At 40.8% G+C, this 24,156-nt stretch overlaps 1 protein-coding gene across 2 annotated transcripts in view; it reads left to right on the plus strand.

Annotated features, from left to right (window-relative positions):
• The window catches only part of ptpn13 (protein tyrosine phosphatase non-receptor type 13), a 280,945-nt gene that overhangs the window by 84,730 nt on the left and 172,059 nt on the right, over window positions 1-24,156 (plus strand). For both annotated transcript variants that reach the window (XM_078543989.1, XM_078543998.1), the window contains exons 8-11: window positions 16,401-16,496; window positions 20,137-20,236; window positions 22,492-22,711; window positions 23,768-23,842. In XM_078543989.1, coding sequence (XP_078400115.1) covers window positions 16,401-16,496; window positions 20,137-20,236; window positions 22,492-22,711; window positions 23,768-23,842 — 491 coding nt within the window. The remainder of the gene's footprint in view (window positions 1-16,400; window positions 16,497-20,136; window positions 20,237-22,491; window positions 22,712-23,767; window positions 23,843-24,156) is intronic.

The raw sequence follows: 24,156 nt of genomic DNA on the forward strand, positions 1-24,156 counted from the left end.
CTAAGATTGACTCCTCGAATTTCTTCAGACGTCAGTGAAATACAAAAATTCTTTAAAGACTCTGGAGGAATTTTAGCTCCGCTCCTTCAAAAGGTAGTCTGACCCTCAGCCAACAGCATTTCTACTCTATCCAAGTTCCATGAGTACAATCTTAACTCAAAAGGCACACTATTCCAGACTTCTCTCAAATCTGCCCCCAGGTCGAGCCTTTTTGGTCACCTTTTCCAGCTGAGCTGACCACCTATTGAGACTGTGTTGCCCCCCCATTGGCCAGGCTACACTCCTGTGTCCAAACACCGGCACAGTCCCAGTTCCTCAGCCATGTTGCTGCCAACAATGCTTCTGGGCCCCAACTCTTAGCAACATGAAGCTACTAATGGCTCCGGCCCCCTCAACAGCACACCTAACAGCAGCACTTCAACTGCATGGAGCTTGACTCTTTATTCCGTCTGCTTCTTATGGGCTACTGGTCACTGCAGCTTCAGTGGGCTGAAAACTGCCCTGGGCTTCCCTTAGCTCCAATCTCCCCAGCAGCATGAAGCTAGTAACCTTCTGCTGCCGCCTCCAGCTCTGGACTTATTTGAGCAATCACTGCTCACCATCGGCTGCTTTCCCTCTGCCCCTTGAACTGATCTGTGACCTTTTTAAATCTCCCAACGGGGTTCCGCCCCTATTTCTAGGCAGGGCCTAATGTAACCAAGCTGGGTACATTCTGCATTTTAAATGTCACAATCTCCAGTCAAACAGAGTGCACAAAGTGGGAGTTGCCCCCACAGGTGCAAAATTATTATGGCTCCACACCTAAAACATACAGAGACAAAAAAATCCAAAAAATATAGATTTCATCGCGCCTTTCATTGTGGACTGAAATCAGTGGTTTACAATATCAGGTGCTTTTGTTGAAAAGCTGATGCTTTAGTTGGAGTCATGTGGTTGATGAAATAATTGCTGTTATTCTCTGATCTTAGCATTTTGTTGTAAAGCTGATTAGATTGAAGGGATGTGGGTATCTCCAAGTGTTGATTTGGGTGCCTCAGCTGACATTATGATGCCTTTATACTGACACCTACAGCAAAAATTATGATCTTAATCCAAGCACCAGTCCAAACCTGCAGACCATCTGACCTTTTAGTTCCACCACATTGGCACCATACAGGGAGGGCTGTTTGATGCACAGGCTCCACATTGATGTTTCTTGTTGGCTAAAGATATTGAGGCTGGTTGTAGTGTTGGGCCATCACTTGTTTACACAGTGCCAGAGGAGTGACTTAAAGCCTTATGGTCAGGCATTGTTTTAATTGAATATAAATTATGGGCACTTAAAACATATTAGGCTTGACTTGCCATGGGTGATCCAAGACTCTTTAAATGCTTTTACAGATTGGAGACGTTTACAGATTGCCAAGATTTTTAAATAGCTCCTTGCTGTGCACGTGAAGTATTGGTGTGTGTCCCCTTTTTTTAACCATTTCACTTTTCAGATGTATCCATTTACTTCCATACAAAATACTATTTTGCTAAAATTGAGACTCCTGTATTAGACTTTACTACCTCCTGTTGTTGCATTATTTTTGTTGTCAATTAAGGTAATGCTAGATGTTCCAGTGGGAGGTGTAAAATCCCACTCCTTGTCTTTCCCCATGGATATTCAAATCTGTTCTTTTCAAGTGTTTATCCAAATCCATTTTCAATATTAATATTGAATCTGCTTCCACCATCCTTTCAGGTGATACGTTCCAGATCATCATAACTCACCTTGAAACAAAGTTCTCCTTCTCGTCCATTTTGTTCTCCTGCCAATTATCGTAAATTTGTCTCCTCTGGTTATCGGCCACCTGCCAGTGGAAACTGGTTCTCCCCATCTTCTCTGTTGCAACCCTTTATAATTTTCAACTCCTTTATTAAATATCCCCATAATCTTCAAGGAAACAATCCCAGCTTCTCCAGTGTCTCTGCATAACTGAAGTGCCTCATCCCTGGTATCATTCTAGTAAATCTCCTTTGCACCTCCCTCCAGTGCCTTGACATCCTTCCTAAAGTGTGGCGCCCAGAATTGGACTCGGCATTCCAGCTAAGGTCTACCCAGTGGTTTACAAAGGCTGCGCATGACTTCCCTGCCTTGGCTTCTACGCTGCGGTTTATAAAAAACAATTGAAAGATCCCATTTACGTTTTTTACAGCCATATCAATTTGTCCGAACACCTTCAGAGATTTGTGTATGTGAATTCCAAATCTCTCTTTTCCTGACCACCTATAAATTGCACCATTTAATTTATATTGCATCCTCATTCTTTCTAAATACATTGCTTTGCATTAAAGATCATCTGCCATGTGTCTGCTTATTCCACCAGTGTGTTTATGTCTTCCTGAAGTTTTCTGCTATCCTCCTCACTGTTCATCATGTCTCCAAATATTGTGTCATCTACAAACTTGAAAATTATGCCTCCTAATCTAAATTTTCAGTCATTCACATATAGCTGTGGTCCAGCTGCACACCTCTCCGGTCTGAAAACAATAGTTGATCACTATATTTTGCTTTCTGTCCCTCGGCCAGTTTTGTATCCATAATGCCACTGCTCCTTTATTTACCTGGGCTTCAATTATTGCTAATGCCTATTATGTGGCACATTGCCAAATACCTTTTAAAAGTACATTTATCAAAAAAAAGGTGACAAAACAGACACTTGCAACTCCAAACTCCATTAGTCTTGTTTCCATTAAGTGTAAAATACTGAAATTGATTATCAAGAATGAACTTGCATGTTATCTTTGCAGTGAAAATCAAATAGAGAAAATATAATAGAGCCTCTTTGCAGAGTACAGATCTTCTGGGCAGTAGGAAGAGAGCAGGATACAATTACTGATAGTGCACAGTGGGTGGTATTGTGAGGGAGGTTAATTAATACGGAGGTGCAGAACCAACAAGTATTACGCAAGGAGAAGCATACTTCAGTTTTAACATGTAACTGATTTTGATGGTTTTCACTAATTCAGATGTGTTCAGTAGCTGTGTCATTTCTACTGATCATAGAGGCAATTTCTATTACTTTCCATTTATGGCTTGACACTAAACTCAATTAAATCCCTTTGCTATAAACACAATCTATTTGAAAATAATACTTTGGACACACCCAGTTTTAAAGAGAAATACATGTGAACTTACAAGTAAAATTATATTTCAAATTTTAACACTATTAATATAATTAAGAGTTTGTTTTAAGATTTCAGAACAGTTCTCGGCATGCTACAATTGGCCTTACTATTCCTGATTTGAAGATGGCAAAAGCCAAGGTGCACACTCTTGATTGCTGCCAATGCTGAAAGTTGCACATGCTGGTATTGGGCTTGGTTGTGAGTTTTTTTCTTTCCCAATCGCAAAGCTGATTCTGCCAGCCAGGTTCCATATTTAGATATGGATATTGCTGAGTATTAAATTTCAAGTCACGTATTTATAGGAACAAATAAAACCTTGAAAAAAACATTGCCAACCAGACACAAAGTGAAAAATTACTGTGATTAACCTGGCTGGTTGGATGCTTTTTTTCAAACAAAAAAGCAGGATTTGTGTACCTAAAAGCAGATAAAGTACACTAATTTAGTGAAATATAATGTCTTAAGAAGCTCCGGAACGTGTTGTCCAATCCAAATTGAAGGTTTCCTGCATTCAGTCCACATGGGAAGAGAATGTCCTGATGAAAAGTATACTTCAAGAGGATAACCTGCTGAAACAATGTAACTATTCTGTACGCTTACTTGATTTCCAATTACATACAAAGCCTCCAGGTGTTTCTAGGGCCTATTCCTCTTGTTTTGATTTATGCTTTTACAGTGCAAGCACTGAACTTGTCCATTTTATGATGGAGGGAATCTTTTTGTCTAAATCTTGAATGTAAAGGCTGGCCCAGTCAGACCATTATCTGCGTAACCTTTGGTTTGATGGTATTGCTGCCAATCTCAGTAAATCACAATTTTAACTGTGTATAGCTCTGTTGTTTTCTTCCACTGATCTCGAACTTTATCATTTATTTGGCCTGCCTCTGTTTTGAGAAAATAAGTGCTCCTTATTCTTATGGTATTGGTGTCAGCTAAGCAGTTTTATCATGCAAGGCAATTGAGAGAATGTAATTAATTCTGTGTTAACTTTATGCTAGTATCATTATATATTTAATGCAATCATGATAAAATATGGGAGATAAGGAAAGCATGTTAATCACATTTCTTCCCTGCTCTTGTTGCCCATGTGTTTAAATGGATTCTTCTGCAATTTGGAGATTTATTAACTGCCTGAAACTGCTTTCAATCACTTGTAATGGTTTTAAATATAAGCATATAATCAACTAAATAACACTTCCGTTCATACTGAGCTGTTTACAGTGCTTTTGAATATGCTTAAAATGTTTAAGCCTTGAAAGAATGCTCTGGAAGTGTGAGAAAATGATTCCATGTTCAAATCTCTTTCTAAGGTAAATTATATCAGCATTTATTCCTAAAGAAATGTTCATGCCTCTGTTAAATATCTGAGAAGAATTTTACATGAATCCGCTAAGAATTCCTGCATCAGTGTACTACAGTATAATCTCAACTCTGACTTATTTTGAAGTTTTGAGCAGCATGACTTGACATACTGGATAGGTTTCAACAAGAAACGGATTAAATTTTACTACAGAGAGCTGCTCAGATGCTACATGCTTGTACAGGATCCTTGACAGGAAGCCCCGCCCGCGGATTGCCCGTGCTTAAGGCTGATTGGTGGGAGCCTCCAAGAACAACATGTCACTCCTGATAGGCAGTAGAAGAGGCTATACTTCAGTTTCGACATTTCCTCCTCCTTTAGCTTTTCACAGTTTTTATTTACAGAGAACATTTGAACATCCAACAACATATACATGTACAACTCAGGTGATTAAAGATTAAGTCTCTGAGGTGCTTTCCTTATTTGGTTAGAGCGGTGTAACTCTACCACTTGAGGTTCTTCCACAGGATCGACATGATTAGGATCTGCAGCACCAGATACATCATTAAAAAGTGGCTGTTCATGATTTGTCAACTCTACAGAGACATCAGGCATGTCTATTCTAGGTTGATCTGTCACCTCAGGGATGAATGGTTCAACATTAATCACAGGTGGAATGGTTGGTTGGCAAACTGAGAAACTGAGTGAAGACTTGGAGTTTGGTGAGAGGGGAATTTTAAGTGTTAATTTTGTTAATCTAGTCTGTAATTAGCAGTAACTGGAAAGTACTGTGCAAGCAGGCTAAGTTCTTTCTTTCTTGCAGTTCAGACAGGGTAAGCTCACTCTCGGTTGTAGGAGCTGAGTAGTTAATTAGCTACCTGGTTGAATCTGGTTACTGTAGCCCCAGTTCAGTTTGCTATGAATTCAGGGTTCTTTAGTGAAGCCTTAGCAAATGGAGTGCAGCCGACTAACTGAGTTTAGTTTGGTGAGAGGGGATTTAGGCGGGGGGGAAGGAGTTGTTCGTTTCCCCTTTCTATCTTTCCCACCCCATAGAAATTGGTTCTTGCTCTATTACAAGGAAAGGAATTAGCTGTTGGTGAGTATCTGGTAAATTCTAATCTATCCCTAAGGTTTAAAATAGGACACAATTCGATGGTAAAGTTAATCAAATATATAAGAAAGCAACAATAAATAAGTGATTGATATAATTAAGTAATTATTTAAAACACATTAAGGATGGCAGGACAGGTGATGTGTCAAGGCTGCAGCATGTGGGAGCTCTGAATAACATTGTGATCCAGGGAAAACACGTTTGCAGCAAATGTTTGCGGCTTGAGAAACTTCGGCTCAGAGTCATTGAGCTGGAGGCTGAGCTGCAGACTCTGCGACACATCAGGGAGAGGGAAAATTACCTGGCTGCTTTCTACAAAGAGGCAGTCACACCACTTAGGGTAGGGTCTTCTGATTTGGTCAGTGGCCAGGGACAGGAGGGTGTGACTGTGAGTAAGGCAGCTAAGGGGACCCAGGGGGTAGGAGTGTGAGCTTCTGCAATTGTCCAACAGGTTTGAGGTTCTCTCAGCTTGTTTGGATGATAGTGGAGGTTGCAAGGTAGATGAGCAAACTGAACATGGCACTGTGGTACAGGAAGTAATTTAACTGGGGGGAGCAAAAGGGAATGCAGTGGTAGTCGGGGACTGTATGTAAGGGGGACTGACACTGTTATCTGTAGCAAAGACCGGGACTCCAGATGGCATTGTTGCCTGCCCGGGTGCCAGGGCTCGGGACATATGCGCAGGCCTGGAGAGGAACTTGCAGTGGGAGGGGGAGAATCCAGTGGTCGTGATCCATGTAGGTGGGATGAGGAAGGAGGCCCTGCATAGTCAGTTTGAGGAGCAAGGCACCAAATTAGGAAGCAGAATCTCAAAGATAATAATTTCTGGATTATTTCCTGCGCCACGTGCAAATTGGCATAGGACAAATAATATTAGAGAAATGAATGCGTAGCTCAAAGACTGGTGTGGGAGAAGTGGGTTCTGGTTTGTGGGGCACTGGCACCAGTATTGGGGTGTCCTCATGAGCCGCATAACTAGGAAAGTAGAGAGGGTTTAAACTGAATGTTGGGGGCAAGGGATCAAATTTGGGAAGATGTGATAAACCAAAGAGTAGAGACAAGGCAAGAGTGAAAGGTATTAATATGGGAAATTATAAACAGACTGTGACAGGAAGGGTCAGAGAGTACAATTCTAAGAGTAAATCAGAAGATAAGGCTAGACAAAACTAATGGCTCTGAATCTAAATGCATGTAGCAATCAAAACAAAACAGATGAGCTTATACCGCATATAGAAATAATTATGCACCTGCAAAAGGTGCAACGCCTGCCCCTTTACCTCCTACCTCCTCACTGCCCCAGGGCCCAAGCACTCCTTTCAGGTGAAGCAGCACTTCACTTACACCTCCTTCAATTTGGTCTACTGCATTCCCTGCTCCCAATGTGGTCTCCTCTACATTCTTCCTGCCAAAATGGACAATGTCACGTTTTCCCATATTGTACTCCATTTGCCAGATCTTTGTCCACCCTCTTAACTTATCTCTGTCTTTTTGTAGCCTTCTTATGTCCTCTTCACAACTTACTTTCCTACTTATCTTTGTGTCATCAGCAAATTTGGCAACCACCCCTCCAATCTCTTCATCCAAGTCATTTATGTAAATTGTAAACAGTTGAGGTCCCAGCACTGATCCCTGTAGCACACCACTTGTTATATCTTGGCAACCTGAAAAAGACCAATTTATGCCTCCTCTCTGCTTCCTGTTAGCCAGCCAATCGTCTATCCATGCCAATATGTCACCCCCATACCATAAGCTTTTATTTTCTGCGATAACCTTTGATGTGGCTTTACCAAATGCCTTTTGGAGATCTAAGTACAGTACATCTACCAGTTCCCCTTTATCCACAGCACATGTTATTTCCTCAAAGAACTCCAATAAGTTGGTTAAACACGATTTCCCTTTCAGAAACCATGTTAACTCTGCATGATGAACCTCGAGCTTATCCAAGTGCCCTGCTATGACTTCTTTAATAATAGCTTTTAACACTTTCCCTATGACAAGGTGTTAAGCTAACTGGCCTGTAGTTTCCCACTTTTTGTCTTCCTTTTTTGAATAATGGAGCTACATTTAATATCTTCCAATTTAATGGAACATTCCCTGAATCTAGGGAGCTTTGGAAAATTAAAACCAATGCATCAACTATCTCACTAGCCACTTCTTTTACGACCCTAGGATGAAATCCATCAGGATCCAGGCTCTTGTCAGCCCACAGCTCCAACAGTTTACTCAGTACCACTTTTCTGGTGACTATAATTTTCCTGACTTCCTTCCCCACTTCCTGGTTTATAGCTGCTTCTGGGATGTTACTTGTATCCTCTATGCAAAATATCTGTTCAGCTCAGCTGCCATCTCCTTATTTTCCATTATCAGTTCTCCAGACTCATTTTCTATAGGACCAACACTCGCAATGTTAACTTCTCTTTTCTAAATATTTATAAAAACCCTTACTAACTGTCTTTATGTTACCAGATAGCTTTCTCTCATACTCTAATTTTTCCCTCCTTATTAGTCTTTTAGTCATTCTTTGCTGTTCCTTATAGTCTATCCAATCTTCTGACTTGCCACCTGTCTTTGCACAATTATATACAAAAAGATTAATGAGGAGGGAATTGTTAGAGTATGAGAGAAAGCTAGCTAGTGATATAAGGATGGATAGTAAGAGTTTCTGTAGATATTTAAATAAGAAAAGAGTTAACAAAATGAGCATTGGTCCTTTCGAGAGTGCATCTGGGGAATTAATAATGGAAAGTAGGGAGGGATGGCAGATGAATTAAACAGGTATTTTGCTTCGGTCTTTATTATAGAGGACTCGAGTAACATCCCGGAAATAGCTGTAAATCAGGAAAGGAAGGGACAGAGAAACTTGGGGAAAATTACAATCACAAGGGAGGTGGTATTGAGCAAATTCTTGGGGCTGTGGGCTGACAAATCCCCAGGTCTGGATGGACCTCACCCTAAGGTCTTGAAAGAAGTGGCTCCTGAGATAGTTGATGCATAGGCCAGTCAGCCTAACATCTGTCATAGGGAAAATGTTAGAAACTATTATTAAAAATGTTATATCAGGGCACTTAGAAAAATTCAAGGCAAACAGGCAGAGCCAACATGGTTTTGTAAAAGGGAAATTGTGTTTAACCAATTTATTGGAGTTCTTTGAAGGAGTTGTGTGTGCTTGGATAAAGGGTGGATGTACTGTACATAGATCCCCAGATGGCATTTGATAAAGTGCCACATCAAAGGATATTGCAGAAAATAAAAGATCATGGTGTAGGGGGTAACATGTTGGCGTGGATAGAAGATTGGCTAGCAAACAGAGAGCAGAGAGTTAGCATAAATGGGTCTTTTTCTGGTTGGCAGGATGTGATGAGTGGTGTGCCACAGGGATCAGTGCTGGGCACTCAACTTACAATTTATATAAATGATTTAGATGAAGGGACCAAAGGAATGGTTGCTAAGTTTGCTGACGACACAAAGATAGGTAGGAAAGTAAATTGTGAAGAGGACGTAAGGAGGCTACAAAATGACATAGATAGGTTAAGTGAGTGGGCAAAGACCTGGCAAATGGAGTGTAATGTGGGCAAATGTGAAATCATTCATTTTGGCAGAAAGAATAATAAAGAAGCTTATTATCTAAATGGTGAGAGATTGAGGAGCTCTGAGATGCATAGGGATCTGGGTGTCCTAGTGCATGAATCACAAAAGGTTAGTATGCAGGTACAGCAGGTAATTAGAAAAGCTAATAGAATGTTATCATTTATTGTGAGGGGAATTGATTACAAAAGTAGGGAGATTATGCTTCAGTTGCGCAGGGTATTGGGACCACATCTGGAATGTTGTGTACTTGTCTCCTTATTTAAAGAAAGATGTAAATATGTTAGAAGCAGTTGAGAGAAGGTTTACTAGGCTAATACCAGAAATGGGAGGGTTGTCTTATGAGGAAAGGTTGGACAGACTAGGTGTGTATCTGCTGGAATTTAGAAGACAAAGAGGCGGCTTGATTAAAACAGATAAGATCCTGAGGGGTCTTGACAGGTGGTTGTGGAGAGGATGTTTCCTCTTGAGGGAGAATCTGGAACTAGGGATCACTGTTTAAAAATAAGGGTCGTTCATTTAAGACAGATGAGATGTTTTTTCTCTGAGGGTTGTGAATCTTTGGAACCCTCTTCCTGAAAAGGCAGTGGAAGCAGAGTCTTTGAATATTTTTAAGGCAGAGCTAGATAGATTCTTGATTAACAAGGCAGGGAAAGGTTATCGGGGAAAGGTTGAGGTTACATTCACATCAATCATGATCTTAATGAATGGCAGAGCAGGCTCGAGGAGCCGAGTAGCCTACTCCTGCTCCTAATTTGTATGTTTGTATATAATGTCTATCTATCCCAAAGCTGGGCCATGTGCTTTTGAACAATTTGGTCTTCCACTTCCACCTGGAAGGATAAGGGACCAGTTTCTGAGACGATGGTCCCAGGAACCCAACAAGTTTCACTTCCAAAATTCTGCACAAATACTGTGTCTCCTACAATGAATCTGCGAGCTTCGCTATGAATATTGTGATTTAATTTTTGATTACTTTGATTCCTCTCTACCTTCCCCTCTAAGTTTGGAAACACCAAACTTAACCTTGTACGTAGGCGGTGCTTCATCAATAATTGAGATGGTGTTGAACCCGTAGTTGAAGGAGACGTTGTATGATAACTGAGAAGAAAACGGGAAAGTCGAGTTTCTGGAGTACCTTCTGATAACCTCTTCATTCCAGATTTGAAAGATTGCGCAGCGCTCTCAGCCAACCGATTTAATGAGGGATGGTATGGGCTGTTTTAATATGTGTGATTCCATTTAAATTCATGAATTTCTGAAGCTCTGCACTGGTGAATACTGTACCATTGTCAGAAATGATGATGTCCAGTAGGCCATGTATGCTGAAACAACGATGCAGCCTCTTGAAAGTTGTGCTTGATGTGGGTGATCTGACTTCATATACACCCATCCATTTAGAATGCGCATCTACGATCAATAGAAACATCATACCTAAAAATGGTCCTACGCAATCAATATATAGTCTAACCCAGGGTTGACCAGGCCACTCCCATGAATTCGGTGGAGCTGAAACAGGCAACTTCTGTTGTCCCTGACAATAGAGACAGTGCTTGACCATGCTTTCAATGTCACTGCCAGTACCTGGCCACCAGACCTAGCTTCGTGCAAGCATTTTCGTCTTTGATATGCCTGGATGTGCACTGTGAAGCTCTGTCAAGAGTGGTTCCCTTCCTTGCGAAGGGATGACAACTCTTGTCCCCCACAACATGATTCCACCTTGACAACTTAACTGTGTTTTGGGCATGGAGTGGTCTCATTTCTTCAGACACTGGTGAATTAGACCACCCTTACAATACAAGGTCTCTGACTTTAGACAAAATTGGAAGCCTGTTCGTCCAGTTTCTAACTTGCTTCGCACACACAGGTGAAGAATCCAAGAAATCCAGTACAAGCACAACTTCTTGTGGCATTGGAGCATGTACAATGCTATCTGGTAATGGGAGATGATTGAGCGCGTCCGCATTTGCAATATGCAAGCCAGGACGGTGCATAAAGGTATACTCATACCCAGATAATATCAAAGCCCAAGGTTGTATTCTCGCTGATGCTATTAGCGGGATGGCCTTATCCTCACTGAATAAACCCATTAATGGTTTATGGTCCGACACAATGGTGAAATGTCAACCATGCAGACACTGGTGGAATTTCTTCACTCCAAATACTACTAAAAACCTTCCTTCTCTAGTTGGGAACAACCCTTCTCGGCTGTGGAGAGGGTTCTCGAGACATAGCCAATGGGCCTTTCTGATTTCTGTCTTTTCATTTGCTGTTTGCCACAGAGCTTTGCCTTGTCCTTCATTTTGATTTCACAGTTGGCCAAATTTCTCTCTGGTGAAATCTTAACTTGATTCAGTTCAGTAGTTGAGCTACCCATGGCTTCATTATCCACTCGCATCTTGGAAAGTTCTACGACTTTCCCGTCTAATGCCTCTTTTGTTTCATTCAGCTGATTCTTCAGCTCTTCTGTCTCCTTCTTGTATCTGTTGACTAGTATCTCTTGGAATATTGAACATTGTTGAGTCTTCTCTGCCAACTATTTCTTCAGTTTTTCAGAGTGGCACTAAATTCATTTTGTTCCTCTTCATGATTTTCCAGAGGAACCAATTCTGACCTGAGGGATCCTCGCAGCATGTTAAGTTCCTCAATTTAGCGGTTGTCCGCTCCAGATTCAGTGGTTGGCTACCGTCATTTAGGTATTTAATTGTGTGCTCTCCCACCACTGTGGTTGAGGCTCCCTTATCTATCTCCATTATTAGTGGCTTCTCATTAACTTGGATTTTGATAGTGATAGATTTGGTTTTTACAGCGGATGTACATGTTGGTATCGGCAGCTTCAGGTTCTGCTGTGTTTTTCAATTCAATCATGTTGGTTTGCTGCTTTATGGGCTGTTTCGACTTCGCCCTGCATTGCCTTACCACGTGACCTTTCTTACAGCAGTAATGGCACCCCCACATCTGTAACAAATTAACCTTGGAGTCGCTGCAGAAGTGTTTCTACATGGCCTTTTCATGTTTCTAACAGTGGACATTGCCACTCACTTTGCTGGCGTATCTCTGGTTTTCGCGCCATTCCTGACAGGCTCCCGTCCCACGTGAAGAATGGTGCCATATTGTGTGTGTTGCAAAGCTTGTGAGTCTCTCACAGCACTCTCCATGGCTAGTGCTATTTCCAGGGCGCGCTTCAAATCAATGTTGACCTCAATGAGCAAATGGCGCTGAATGGCATCGTTGTGAACTCCACAAACTAATCAGTCCCGCAGCACATCACTTAGTGTGTCCCAGAAGTCGCAGTGTTCTGTCAGTTGTTTCAACTTCGCTACATAGGCTATAATGGACTCTTCTGGGGCCTTAACTCTGGAATTAAACTTAAACCACTGCATTATTACGGATGGCTTCGGCTGGAAATGCATTTTCACAAGGTCCACTAATTCATTAAAGGACTTAGAATTAGGCGGGTTCGGGGCTGTCAGATTGACAGGCGGATGAGATTGTATGTCTTACTACCACATGCACAAGAGGATTGCTTTCCTCCGTGGTAATTTCCTTCGCTATGAAATAAAAACCAAGGCTTTTTCCATACTGGCTCCAGTCTTCCATAGTCGCATCATAAGGAACAATTCTGCCGAAGAGTAGCATGACTGGTGAGTAGTCTTTTCTGTTTTCTTAAGATTCAATGTACTCACAAGGCGTGGTGCAGTTTTGGAGCTATTTTATACTCGTCACCAAATGTAATCACAGAATCACACAGTGCAGAAGAGGCCCTTTGGCCCATCGAGTCTGCACTGACACATGAGAAACACCTGACCTACCTACCTAATCCCATTTACCAGCACTTGGCCCATAGCCTTGAATGTTATGACGTGCCAAGTGCTCATCCAGGTACTACTTAAAGGATGTGAGGCAACCCGCCTCCACCACCCTCCCAGGCAGCGCATTCCAGACCGTCACCACCCTCTGGGTAAAAATGTTTTTCCTCATATCCCCCTAAACCTCCTGCCCCTCACCTTGAACTTGTGTCCTCTCGTGACTGACCCTTCAACTAAGGGGAACAGCTGCTCCCTATCCACCCTGTCCATGCCCCTCATCTTGTACACCGTGATCAGGTCGCCCCTCAGTCTTCTCTGCTCCAACGAAAACAACCCAAGTCTATCCAACCTCTCTTCATAACTTAAATGTTTCATCCCAGGCAATATCCTGGTGAATCTTCTCTGCACCCTCTCCACTGGCTTGACATACTGGATAAGTTTCAACAAGAAACAGATAAACTTTATTACAGAGAGCTTTTCAGATGCTACATGCTTGAACAGGATCCTTGTCAGGAAGCCCTGCTCCCCGGATTACTCGCGCTTAGGGTTCATTGGTCGGAGCCTCCAAGAACATCATGTGACCCCTGCTAGACAATAGGAGAGGCTATACCTTCAACTACTGCAGTAGTAAACTTGCAAATAGCCTAATATTTAAAATAGCAATGACCAAATTTACCTAGTGTGTGTCTAAAATTTGCACCAAAATCTGTGCTCTGGAGAAATAATATAGCATGACTTTACCTCACTTTTCTTTAGCATCTTTGCTTACTTCTTACAAAATTCCAATTAAAAAAAAACTCATCTAAACTGCTTTTTAATTGTCTACATATGGGCGGATGGTGGCATTGTAAAATCACTGGACTATTAATCCAGAGACCTAGACTAATGCTCTGGGGATATGGGTTCAAATTCCATCACCCTCAATTAATAAAGTCTGGAGTATAAAACTGGTCTCAGTTATAGTAACCATGAAACTGTCAGTGCTTGTCATTAAAAACCCATGTTTCACTAATGCCCTTCAGGGAAGGAAATCTGCCATCCTTACCCAGCCTGGCCTATATGCGACGATAGATCCACAGCAATGCGGTTAACTCTTAACTGCACTCTAAAATTGTCAAAGAAACCACTCAGTTCAGGGGCAGTTAGGAATGGGCAACGAATGCTGACCTTGTCATCGACGTTCACATCCAATCAAAGAATTTAAAAATACCCAGCTTACCCTACCAAATGTTACTCATCCTTTGTTTGTTTCCAAGTTCTGCTTCCAATATCTTATTAAGGAACTTTTATCTTTCTAAACCTCTCTGCTTTTATGCCCCACTTCTAACTAACTTTTTTTATTTGAAAATGTGAGGTGATCCACTTTGGACCTAAAAAAGATAGATCAGAGTATTTTTTAAATGGTAAGAGCTGGGAACTGTGGAGCAAAGAGATTTAGGGACCCATGTACAGAAATTTCTAAAATCTAACGGACAAGTACAGATGGTGATTGAAAAGGCTGATGAAATGTTAGTCTTTACCTCAGGAGGGCTGTAATAGAAAGGGACAGAAGTTATAAGTTATACTGCAGTTGTATAAAGCTCTACTTAGAAAGCAACTGGAATATGTTATTCTGTTCTAGGTTCCAAAAGCTTTTGGTTGGGCGGGGGCAGAGGGGGAGGTGGGGGGTTGGTCGTGGGAGGGAGGGGTTAGCTCTTTTGGTTACAAAACAAATAAACTAAATTAACAAATCAAGGGACATTAAAAGGCAGCCCCCTTAAAGGGAAACTGCAAAAACAAAAGACAAAATTTAAAGGAAACTTAGAAACATGGGGAGGTGGGGGTGCAGTATCAATCATCAGAATTATATGAGGACCTAATGGGCTAAATTATGAAGGCAGGTTTCATACACTAGGCTTGCATTTCCTTGAGTAAAGAAGATTAAGTTATGATCTAATTGAGGTATTGAAGATTGTTAAGGCATTTGATAGGGAAGGTAGAGAGGAGCTACTTCCTCAGATGAGGTCTCAAGATCAAGGGAACATAACCCTAAATTGGAGCTAGGCCCAGCAGAGTTGATGTCATGATGTAATTCTTCACACAAAGGGTAGTGGGAACCTGGAACACTCCCCTCTCCTCCCTCAAAAAGCTGTTGAGGCTAGATGAATAGAAAATTACAAAATGGGGATTGATAGATTTCTGTTAGGTAAAGGTGTCAAGGGTTTTGGAACCAAGGTCAGTAAATGGAGCTGAGATACAGATCAGTTGTGATCTAATTGATTGACAGAACAGACTCGAAGATGACAAACTGCTGCTCCTGTATTGTATCTTGGATTTAACTTGCTTACTGACTCCAGAAGCTCTTGGCCAAGAAATGCAACTGTACAGAGTCTATTTTCAGGATGTTAATTGGCTTGCTAAAATCTCTTTTGTGGCAGACCGGAAACATATGCATTTCTAGTCAGCAGTAAGTCAGCCACCATGTTGTGAAAGGGAAAATAATACGTATCCAAAGCGTATGATTTTCTGAAATTTAGGCATGGAACTCGGGATGTGCTAGGAGCACCAAGAAAAGATTTGTAGATGGTTTTAGCCAATGAAGGAGGGCTAATTGTTCATTCAGTACAGGGGGATTTTATGGTGAGGTGGTCGCACAGCTTTTCTTTCAAATAACAAACTCTTTTCTTGTCCACATCAGATAGCCCTAGTGTGGCTGCATTAGGTGACCATATTTTTCTGGCACCCTTGCAGTTGGCCTCACATTATGGTGCACTGACTGTCTGTCTGAGTTGCTTTGCAGGCCTCAGCTTCTTTGCCCAGAGAAAGCATCCGATGCATTTCAGGACATCAGCTTCCTGCTATTTTATTATTTTTGGTGGCATTCACAGGTGCAACCTTTACTGACCTCTTACCTATTTAGACACTACAGTGGGCACTGAATTTCTGCAAATGCTTCAGTCTATTGTATGGCATTTAATTTCTCCCGAGCTGTTGTTTGACTCCACAACAAATGTACCTTTTAATGAAGATGGAATCTCAGTGGTTTCCAACCATATTATTTGATTATAGTTTTTCAGTGAAAGAATATAACCTTGTTCTGACCCAGATATCTTGGAGAAGTGCAGCTTTCTGTAAAAATTGCTCATATAGGCAGATTAACATAATAAAATAAGGGTCAACAAAGTGGTAAATATTGCTATCCCCTGGGAAAGAGCCAGCATTGTTAATGAATAGTATGTGAGAATGTTCAATTTTCTATCCATGGTCCAGAAATGAGAATATCATTAACTCTGCCAACTGGCATAGTTTTATCCCTTTTTGGTCAGCATAGTGTCACTATGTTGAAGAGCCAGCAGTATCCTTTTAAAAAATATTAGTGCCCCTAATTAATGCTAATTCTATAAATCAATATCCAGATCTTGCTTCCAGAGTATGTTGATATTTCTTTGATATGTTTAACCAGAACCTACAGGATTATATTCAGTTCGCCGTAGTGATATATACAGCACAGCAAGTGAAAACCCATCTCTCATTTCTTCTGACCCAGATTATCGACAAGGTAACTTCTAACATCCAAACATTTTATATTTCTTGATTATCATTGAGACCTATCTCCTGGTCTCTTGACATAATCCAACTCAAGTGCTGACCATCCAACTCCCTTTCCTGTTCCCCAGTGCTAGCTGATATTATAAATAATTCCTTTTCCTTGGATGCTGTCCCTGTCCTTTCAAAATTGCTGTCATCTCACCCTATTTGAAATATGCACCCTCAATCCGCTTTTCCATGCATACTATCAAACCATCTCCAATTTCCCTTTCCCCTCTCAAGTTCTTACATTGTTCTATCAACTCCAAAATCTCTCTCTCTCTCTCTCTCTCTCCCACACACTCAGTCTCTCACATACACTCCCACACACTCAGTCACTCAGCCTCTCACTCGCACACACTCAGCCTCTCACTCCCACGCACTCAGTCTCTCAGGCTCACTAGTGGCAGTAAGAGGCTATCAGTAGCAAACACGGGAGAGAAATGGCCTGTGATTGGAGGACCAGCTCCATGCAGAATCTTCCACTGAAACTCACCAATTTGACCGGAATTTTGAAAACTAGCTCCAGGGCCCGTGGCCCACGGGCCATACGTTGGACAAGCCTGAGCTAAATGATTACTTTGTGTCTGTCTTCACTGAGGAAGATACAAGAAATCACCCAGAATTAGCGATCCAAGGGACTAGGGAGAATGAGGAATTGGAGGAAATTAGTACTGGTAAGAAGGTTGCATTGGAGCAGTTATTGGGACTGAAGGTTGATAAGTCCCCAGGACCTGATGATCTTACATTCCAGAGTGTTGAAAGAGGTTGCTATGGAGATAATGGATGCATTGGTGATCATCTTCAATATTCTTTAGATTCTGGAATTGTTCCTGCTAATTGGAAGGTAGCAAATGCCACCCCACTATTTAAGAAGGGAGGGAGAGAGAAAACAGGCAACTACAGATCTGTTAGCCTTACATTAATAGTGGGGAAAATTATATAATCTATTATAAAAGATGTGATAAATTGCAGTTGAATAATAATGAACTTATTCGGCATAGTCAGCATGGATTTATGAATGGGAAATCATGTTTGGCGAACATGTTGGAGCTTTTTGAGGCTGTTACTAACAATTGATAAAGCGGAGTTGGTGGACGTAGTATGCTTGGATTTTCAGAAGGCTGTTGATAAAGTCCCCCACAGGAGGCTGGTTAGCAAAGTAAAAGCACAATGGATAGGAGGTAATATACTGGCATGGATTAAGGATTGGCTAACAGACAGAAAACAGAGAGTAAGAATAAACGGGTCATTCTCATGTTGGCAGGCTGTGACTAGTGCGGTACCACAAGGATCAGTACTCAGGCCCAAGCTGTTCACAATACATGTCAATGATTTGGATGTGGGGACCAAACGTAATATTTCCATGTTCGTGGATGACACAAAGCTAGCTGGAAATGTATGTTGTGAGGAAGATGCAAAGCGATTTCAAGAGGATTTGTATAGACTTAGTGAATGGGAAAGAACATGGCACTTGGAATATAATGTGGAAAGATGTGAGGTTATCCACTTCGATTGGAGCAACAGATGTGCAGAGTATTTCTTAAGTGGTAAGAGATTAGAAAGTGTAGGTGTACAAAAGGACCTGGGTGCCCTCGTCAGTAAGTCACTGAAAGCTAACATGCAGGTGCAGCAAGCAATTAGGAAGGCTAATGATATGTTGCTCTTTATCACAAGAGGATTTGAGTACAGGAGTAGTGAAGTCTTGCTTCAATTGTATAGAGCCTTGGCTAGACCGGACCTGGAGTACTGTATGCAGTTTTGGTTCCTTTAGTTTGGGAAGGATGTTATTGCCGTAGAGGGATTGCAACGAAGGTTCACCAGACTTGTTTTGGGGATGGCGGGATTGCCCTATGAAGAGCGATCGGGGAAATGGTGCCTGTATTCTCTAGAGTTTTGAAGAATGAAAGGTGATTTCATTGAAACCTACAAAATATTTAAAGAGATAGACAGGGTAGATGTAGGTAAGATATTTCCCCTCGTTGGGGAGTCTTGAACCAGGGGACACAATTTCAAAATAAGGAGGAAGCCACTTAGGACCGAGATGAGGAGAAATTTTTTTACTCAAAGGGCTGTGAATCATTGGAATTCTCTACCACAGAGGGCTGTGGAAGCTCAGTCATTGAGTATATTTAAAGCAGGGACTGACAGATTTCTAAATGCCAATAACATAAAGGGATGTGGGGTTGTGTGGGGAAAAAGGCATTGAAGTGGATAATCAGCCATGATCATATTGAATGGCAGAACAGGCTCAATGGGCCGAATGGCCTACTCCTGCTCCTATGTTCCTATTCTCTTCCTGCCTTGTACTGTTACTCCGGGTTCCCCAGGATCTGACCTTGTACCCCTGCCCCCTCCTCATCTACCCTTGGTGATAACATCCACAACATGGGGTCAACTTCATTTATATACTGATGACATCCAGCTCTACCGCCCCATCTCTTCTCGGCCCATTGATTGCCCATGTTGTCAAACTGCTTGGCAATATACTTCCCCATTGCTGGTTACTATCTTAGTGTGAACCAGGCTTTTTGCAACTCTACATCTCATTTTCTCCCAAACCTATTATTTGACCCATATCCTCTTCACCCTAAAATCACCCACTTGTGCCTTTACTTCAGCCCATCTGCTGCTCACAGCCTTATTATTACCTTTGACATCTTCAGATTTGACTTCCAATACTCTTTTATCAGCTTTCCCCCTTCAGCTCATCCAAAATTCTGTTGCCTATATGCAACTCAGCACTTTTGCACTGATCCATCTTTTCTGATGTGCATTTGTTCCTGGTTACCCAACACCCCCAATTTAAAATTCTCAGTTTTGGTGTTTTTGGTTTATAGCCCTTGCACAGCTCAACTAGTGACAGAATGTTTAGGTGAAGCAGGTTTCTGTTGACCTTTATAATGTAAACTTACATATGAGTTCTGCAAGTTATCAATCCGCACAATTCAGGTCTTAAGCTATAACTGCTGATACTAGGGGAAGTTTCCAATGTATATTTCAGATCAGAATTCAGAAGGGACGGAGCTGGATGTCAGTCGACCATAATTCTGAAAATTGCAAATTAGTTGTTGAATTAGACTGTGCATAAAGCCCAGTTGATATCAAGAGCGTCACTGTGTCTGCAAATCTGAAAAAAGCTCCCGCATGTGCATAAATATCATAAACTGACCTTTGAGATTGCATTCATACATGCTGAAAAAAGCAGTCTTTGTGGTGTCTAACCTTTTATTCCTCCAACTCTAACCTCCTTTGCATCCCTGGTTTTAATTACTCCATCGTTGGCAGCTGCACCTTCAGTTGCCAGGGCTCTAAGCTCTGTAATTATTGCCCTGAGCCCCTTCACCTCTCTACCTCTCATCGAAGATGTTTCTTACAACCTGCCTCTTTGACCAAACTTCTGGTCACCTGTCCTAATATCTTCTTATGTGTCTTGATGTTAAATTTTAATTGATAATGCTCTTGTGAAGTGCCTTGGGACGTTACACTATATTAAAGGTGCTATATGAATGCAAGTTATTTTAGTGAAATATTCGATACCTAAATGTGTATTTGTGAATATTTGTGTGATCTAGATAATCAACAATTCTTCTATTTTTCCCTGCTGACAGTCCACAGGAATGATGATGTTAGAAGGTACAGTTCTCAAGCAGGTCTTGCTGGGGAAGATGAGTTCTTGGCAGACTCATACATTCCAAACAAAAGATCCAGGTACTATATTTTTACAATTCATAAACTAGATCCAGTGGGTTATTAAGATGATGGAACCTACTTTAGCACACTCCAATCACAAAATGTCTGTGGTACTTGGGTTCATTTATGTGATTATTCACCAATTTCCATAATTCTTGAGAGGGCTCACATTATAGAGGAAAGTGGGAGCTCTATCATCAATTCACTAGAAGACTTTTTCCTTGTGATTTAACCCTCCTTTCCCCTCAACTACCATACATACTTTGACAATTCATGAATAACTGTCATAGTTTATATACTATAATCCCTGAATTTTTAATTTTTGTTTTACGGTGGAAAATGTACAGTACTTAAATTGTGAATCCCAGCTTTACACTTCAATTTTAGGCAATTAGATTATTTTGTAACATGGCCATTAAGTAATCACTAGGATTGTCACAATTATAGAAACCAGTAATAAATAAATAACAAAATAGTATCATATTTTATGTTGTGGTGGTGTTCAGATTTTTTTAAAATCACCATTGAAATCTCGGTTTTTAGGGTTGCAACTTAATAAGGACAGTTAATGTGTGGACAAGTTCCATCACAGATTAGTACTTATCTGTTTTAATATAGTTTATCCGAATTTATAAGCTCCTGCATAGAATTTGGGAAAAGCGCATTCTTGAAAAATTGAAAAAACTGAGAAAACAGACTGGAGTGTTAGCAGGTCAAGGAACCCATTCAGTGCATATGATCCATGATTTGCAGTTTCAGAGAGATTAATTTGTGTGGTCTCTCCACAACAGTTAGTAATCTGAGACCAGGGTGGGACTCCAGGAATGAGAACTGATGAGTAGATAGTTAATTTGTCCTTAAAGCACACAGTTAATAACTATGCCATCTACAGTACAAAAGGAGTAGCACAGCAACACCTCGCTCACACAGTAGTTGATACCAATTCAAATTTTCAGTAGGTATCTTGCCTCCCACTGGTTAATCAGAGTAAGAAGTCATTGTAGCAATTTTTTAGCAAAACTTACATTACCAGTTTATTGAAAAGACATTCACTATGTGATGCCTTTACAGACAAGATGGTATATGCTTTGTTTGAAAACATATTATTTTAGCAAAATGGGTTTGGGGTGAGGGGCTGAAAATCATAATGCAATCACCACTTGAGAAATGGTGATTTGATTGGGGCCAAGAGATACTGAATGCAATTAAGCACGGAGAAGCAATCATCTCTTAACTCGCATCATCTTTTGGATCTTTCCACTAAGAATCCTGCCAATAGTTGGACGATCAAAACTAAAAATAAATGGCAACATGTTTTTTGTGCCCAGGGATTTGAAGTTAAAATTGGGAGATATGTGTGTTTTTTGACACTAGTAGCCTTGGAAAAACAGAATAGAATGGGAGTGATATTTCATGTCACATTTTGAGAAAGAATGAATGAGAAATTTTTTATGATGTAATGACATGCACTTTAAGTGCTATAACTTTTGCTGCATGCTTCCATGAATATTCACTGTAAGTACTAATGGAACTTAATTCAGAAGTTTTTATTACTACAACAACCACAATGATTATTAAAGCTTGATGTTTCCACAGAAAGTGTTATGAAAAAACATGAATTAAAACCTTACATACCATAAAAGAGGGCTTTTGCATTTTGAGATTTTGCCTCGCTATTTTTACTTATGTTTTTAAATGCAAATGCATTGGCTAAATTTTGTTTTGTTGGCATTGTTGTCATTGCCATTGCTGTTTCGAGAAACAATGAATGTTAAAGCTTTTTCCTGCATCCACTGGGAGTGAGTGGCCATTCTCCCCAAACCACCACCCCAGCCCAATCAATTATTAGCAGTGGTCTGACAAAAACACAAAGTGAGTATTTGTATTTGTTTTGGAATTCTGCTTTGTTAAAAGCAATGAACTGACCCAGTATGTTGTATCAGTTGAGTCATGGACTTGTAACAGAACAGTGATTTGCACACACAATAAGCCAGGCCACCAGTGGTTGTCCTGATCAAAAAGAGAGGGAGGAAACAAGTTAGTGAGTCATCCTGTGCTGTTGCTCATACATGACTTGTTTATAGGGCAGTATTGCCAACTTGCCAGACAGTTGGCAAATGGTCCACTGCACAAAAGAGGCCAAAGAGGGGAGAAAAAAATCTAGTGGAAGAAGAGAGAGAAATTTTTAATTTGTAATTGAAGAAAAAAAAGAGCGACTGATCAACTAAGGCATTCATAAAACCCCCTAAATTGCACCTTTTTAAATTCTGCAGTCTGTATGAGGTTCCAGCAGACGATAATGTATTGAGCCAAGAGTTAATGTTGAAACGTCAGGAGGAAGAGCTAAAGCAGCTCCAAAGCAGGCTAAATCAAAAGCAGTTCCAATCAGGATTTCATCAAGCTGACATGGTCAGAGCATCCATGTTAGACATCACCAGGGATCCTTTGAAAGATGTAGCATTGGAAACATCACTGACACAAAGAAAATTGAAGGTAAGAGCATCGCTTGGTTTTAAGCAGGGAGCAGTCAGCCTTAGAGTAAAGCAGTGTTTTGTACCTGTATTTCTCAATGTGTTGAGCTCCTGACTGATCTTTTTCCATCCTGGTTTAGTGCAGGTTGGGGACCAGTTAAGATTAAATAACCTGTTGTTCTACTTCTGGAACCCAGGTTTTATCCTTTGCAAACCAGTGGATGAAGATATTCACTGGACTCTCTCCATCCAGCTCTTGGTTGGTGTGGGCTCACCACATTAAAACTCCATTAAACTTTAGGTATTAAATTGACAATTTACTTGAGGCTCCAGAAGGTTAGCTGGCATAAAGAATACAAATGTCACACTGTTGTATTTCAGGTTGTTTTTCTAAGGTTAGATAAAATATAGTTTTGGGAGCATTTTATCCTCCTGCGTTATCTCTAATCTGGGTCTGCTCAACCTTGATAGATATAAATGGTTGATAAATGTGCTATTTCTCAACAATGACTTTTGCTTTATTCTCAGAATGTAGCTGTCACTGGCAAGACTGCATTTATTGCCCAATCCCTAGTTTCATTGAAAAGGTCGTAATGGATCTTCTTGAGTATTGTTTATTTTTGCAAATAAGTAGCCTGTTGCGTTATTTCAGACAAATATTAAGAATCAACCACATGGTGTGGTGCTGGAGTCACACAAATCAGTTTTTATTACAACCTGGTTGCTTTGCTGATTTTTCTTTTTTTTTGGTTTCTGGTGCCAGCCCTCAAATTACCAGATTAATTGAATTTATTTTCACAACTGGCCCTGTTGGGATTTGAAATTTCATCTGGGTTTCTAGCCCAGCAGCATTCGGTTGTTCCTCCAGAAACGAGACATGGTTAAATCATTTTAACACATTTTGCACTGTAAATTGTTGGAAATGAAGCAGTTTCCCCACACTAGGATGGCCATTCATAGGGAATGAGAGATGATTTAAATTTGGGATGAGCACATTTAGTTACTGCAGGTTGATCTTATTTTTTTTATTCTTAATTGTACAGCAATAATTGAAACATTCTTTATTTTTCCCCCGCAGAATTTCTTTGGACCTGAGTTTGTTAAAATGATCAGTGAACCTTCTGTTGCACTGGATCTTCCTACATCAATCCTGGTAAGATTAATGGAAAAAATATCCATTACTCGCTAATCAGCTGAATTTGTTCAAAATTTAATTCATGAAAAAAAAACCTGGTCAATATCCCATAGTGTTGCATGTAGGGAGTGAAGATCAGGGCCAGTATTATTGTTCAGCAAATTTAGAAACTGGAGGATGGATACAGTAGATCAGGCAGGGAAGCTGATAGAGGATGGAGTGGGGGAGACGAGGGAGAAGACAGAAAGGAAAGAATAGATGGAGTAGGAAGGTGGGGAGAGGTAAGAGGGAGCGAAAGAGATGAATGAAGGGTTGGAGGTATTAGAAGAGCA

The sequence above is a fragment of the Cetorhinus maximus genome, chromosome 1, assembly GCF_964194155.1.
Source record: "Cetorhinus maximus chromosome 1, sCetMax3.hap1.1, whole genome shotgun sequence".
Taxonomy (NCBI): Eukaryota; Metazoa; Chordata; class Chondrichthyes; order Lamniformes; family Cetorhinidae; genus Cetorhinus; species Cetorhinus maximus.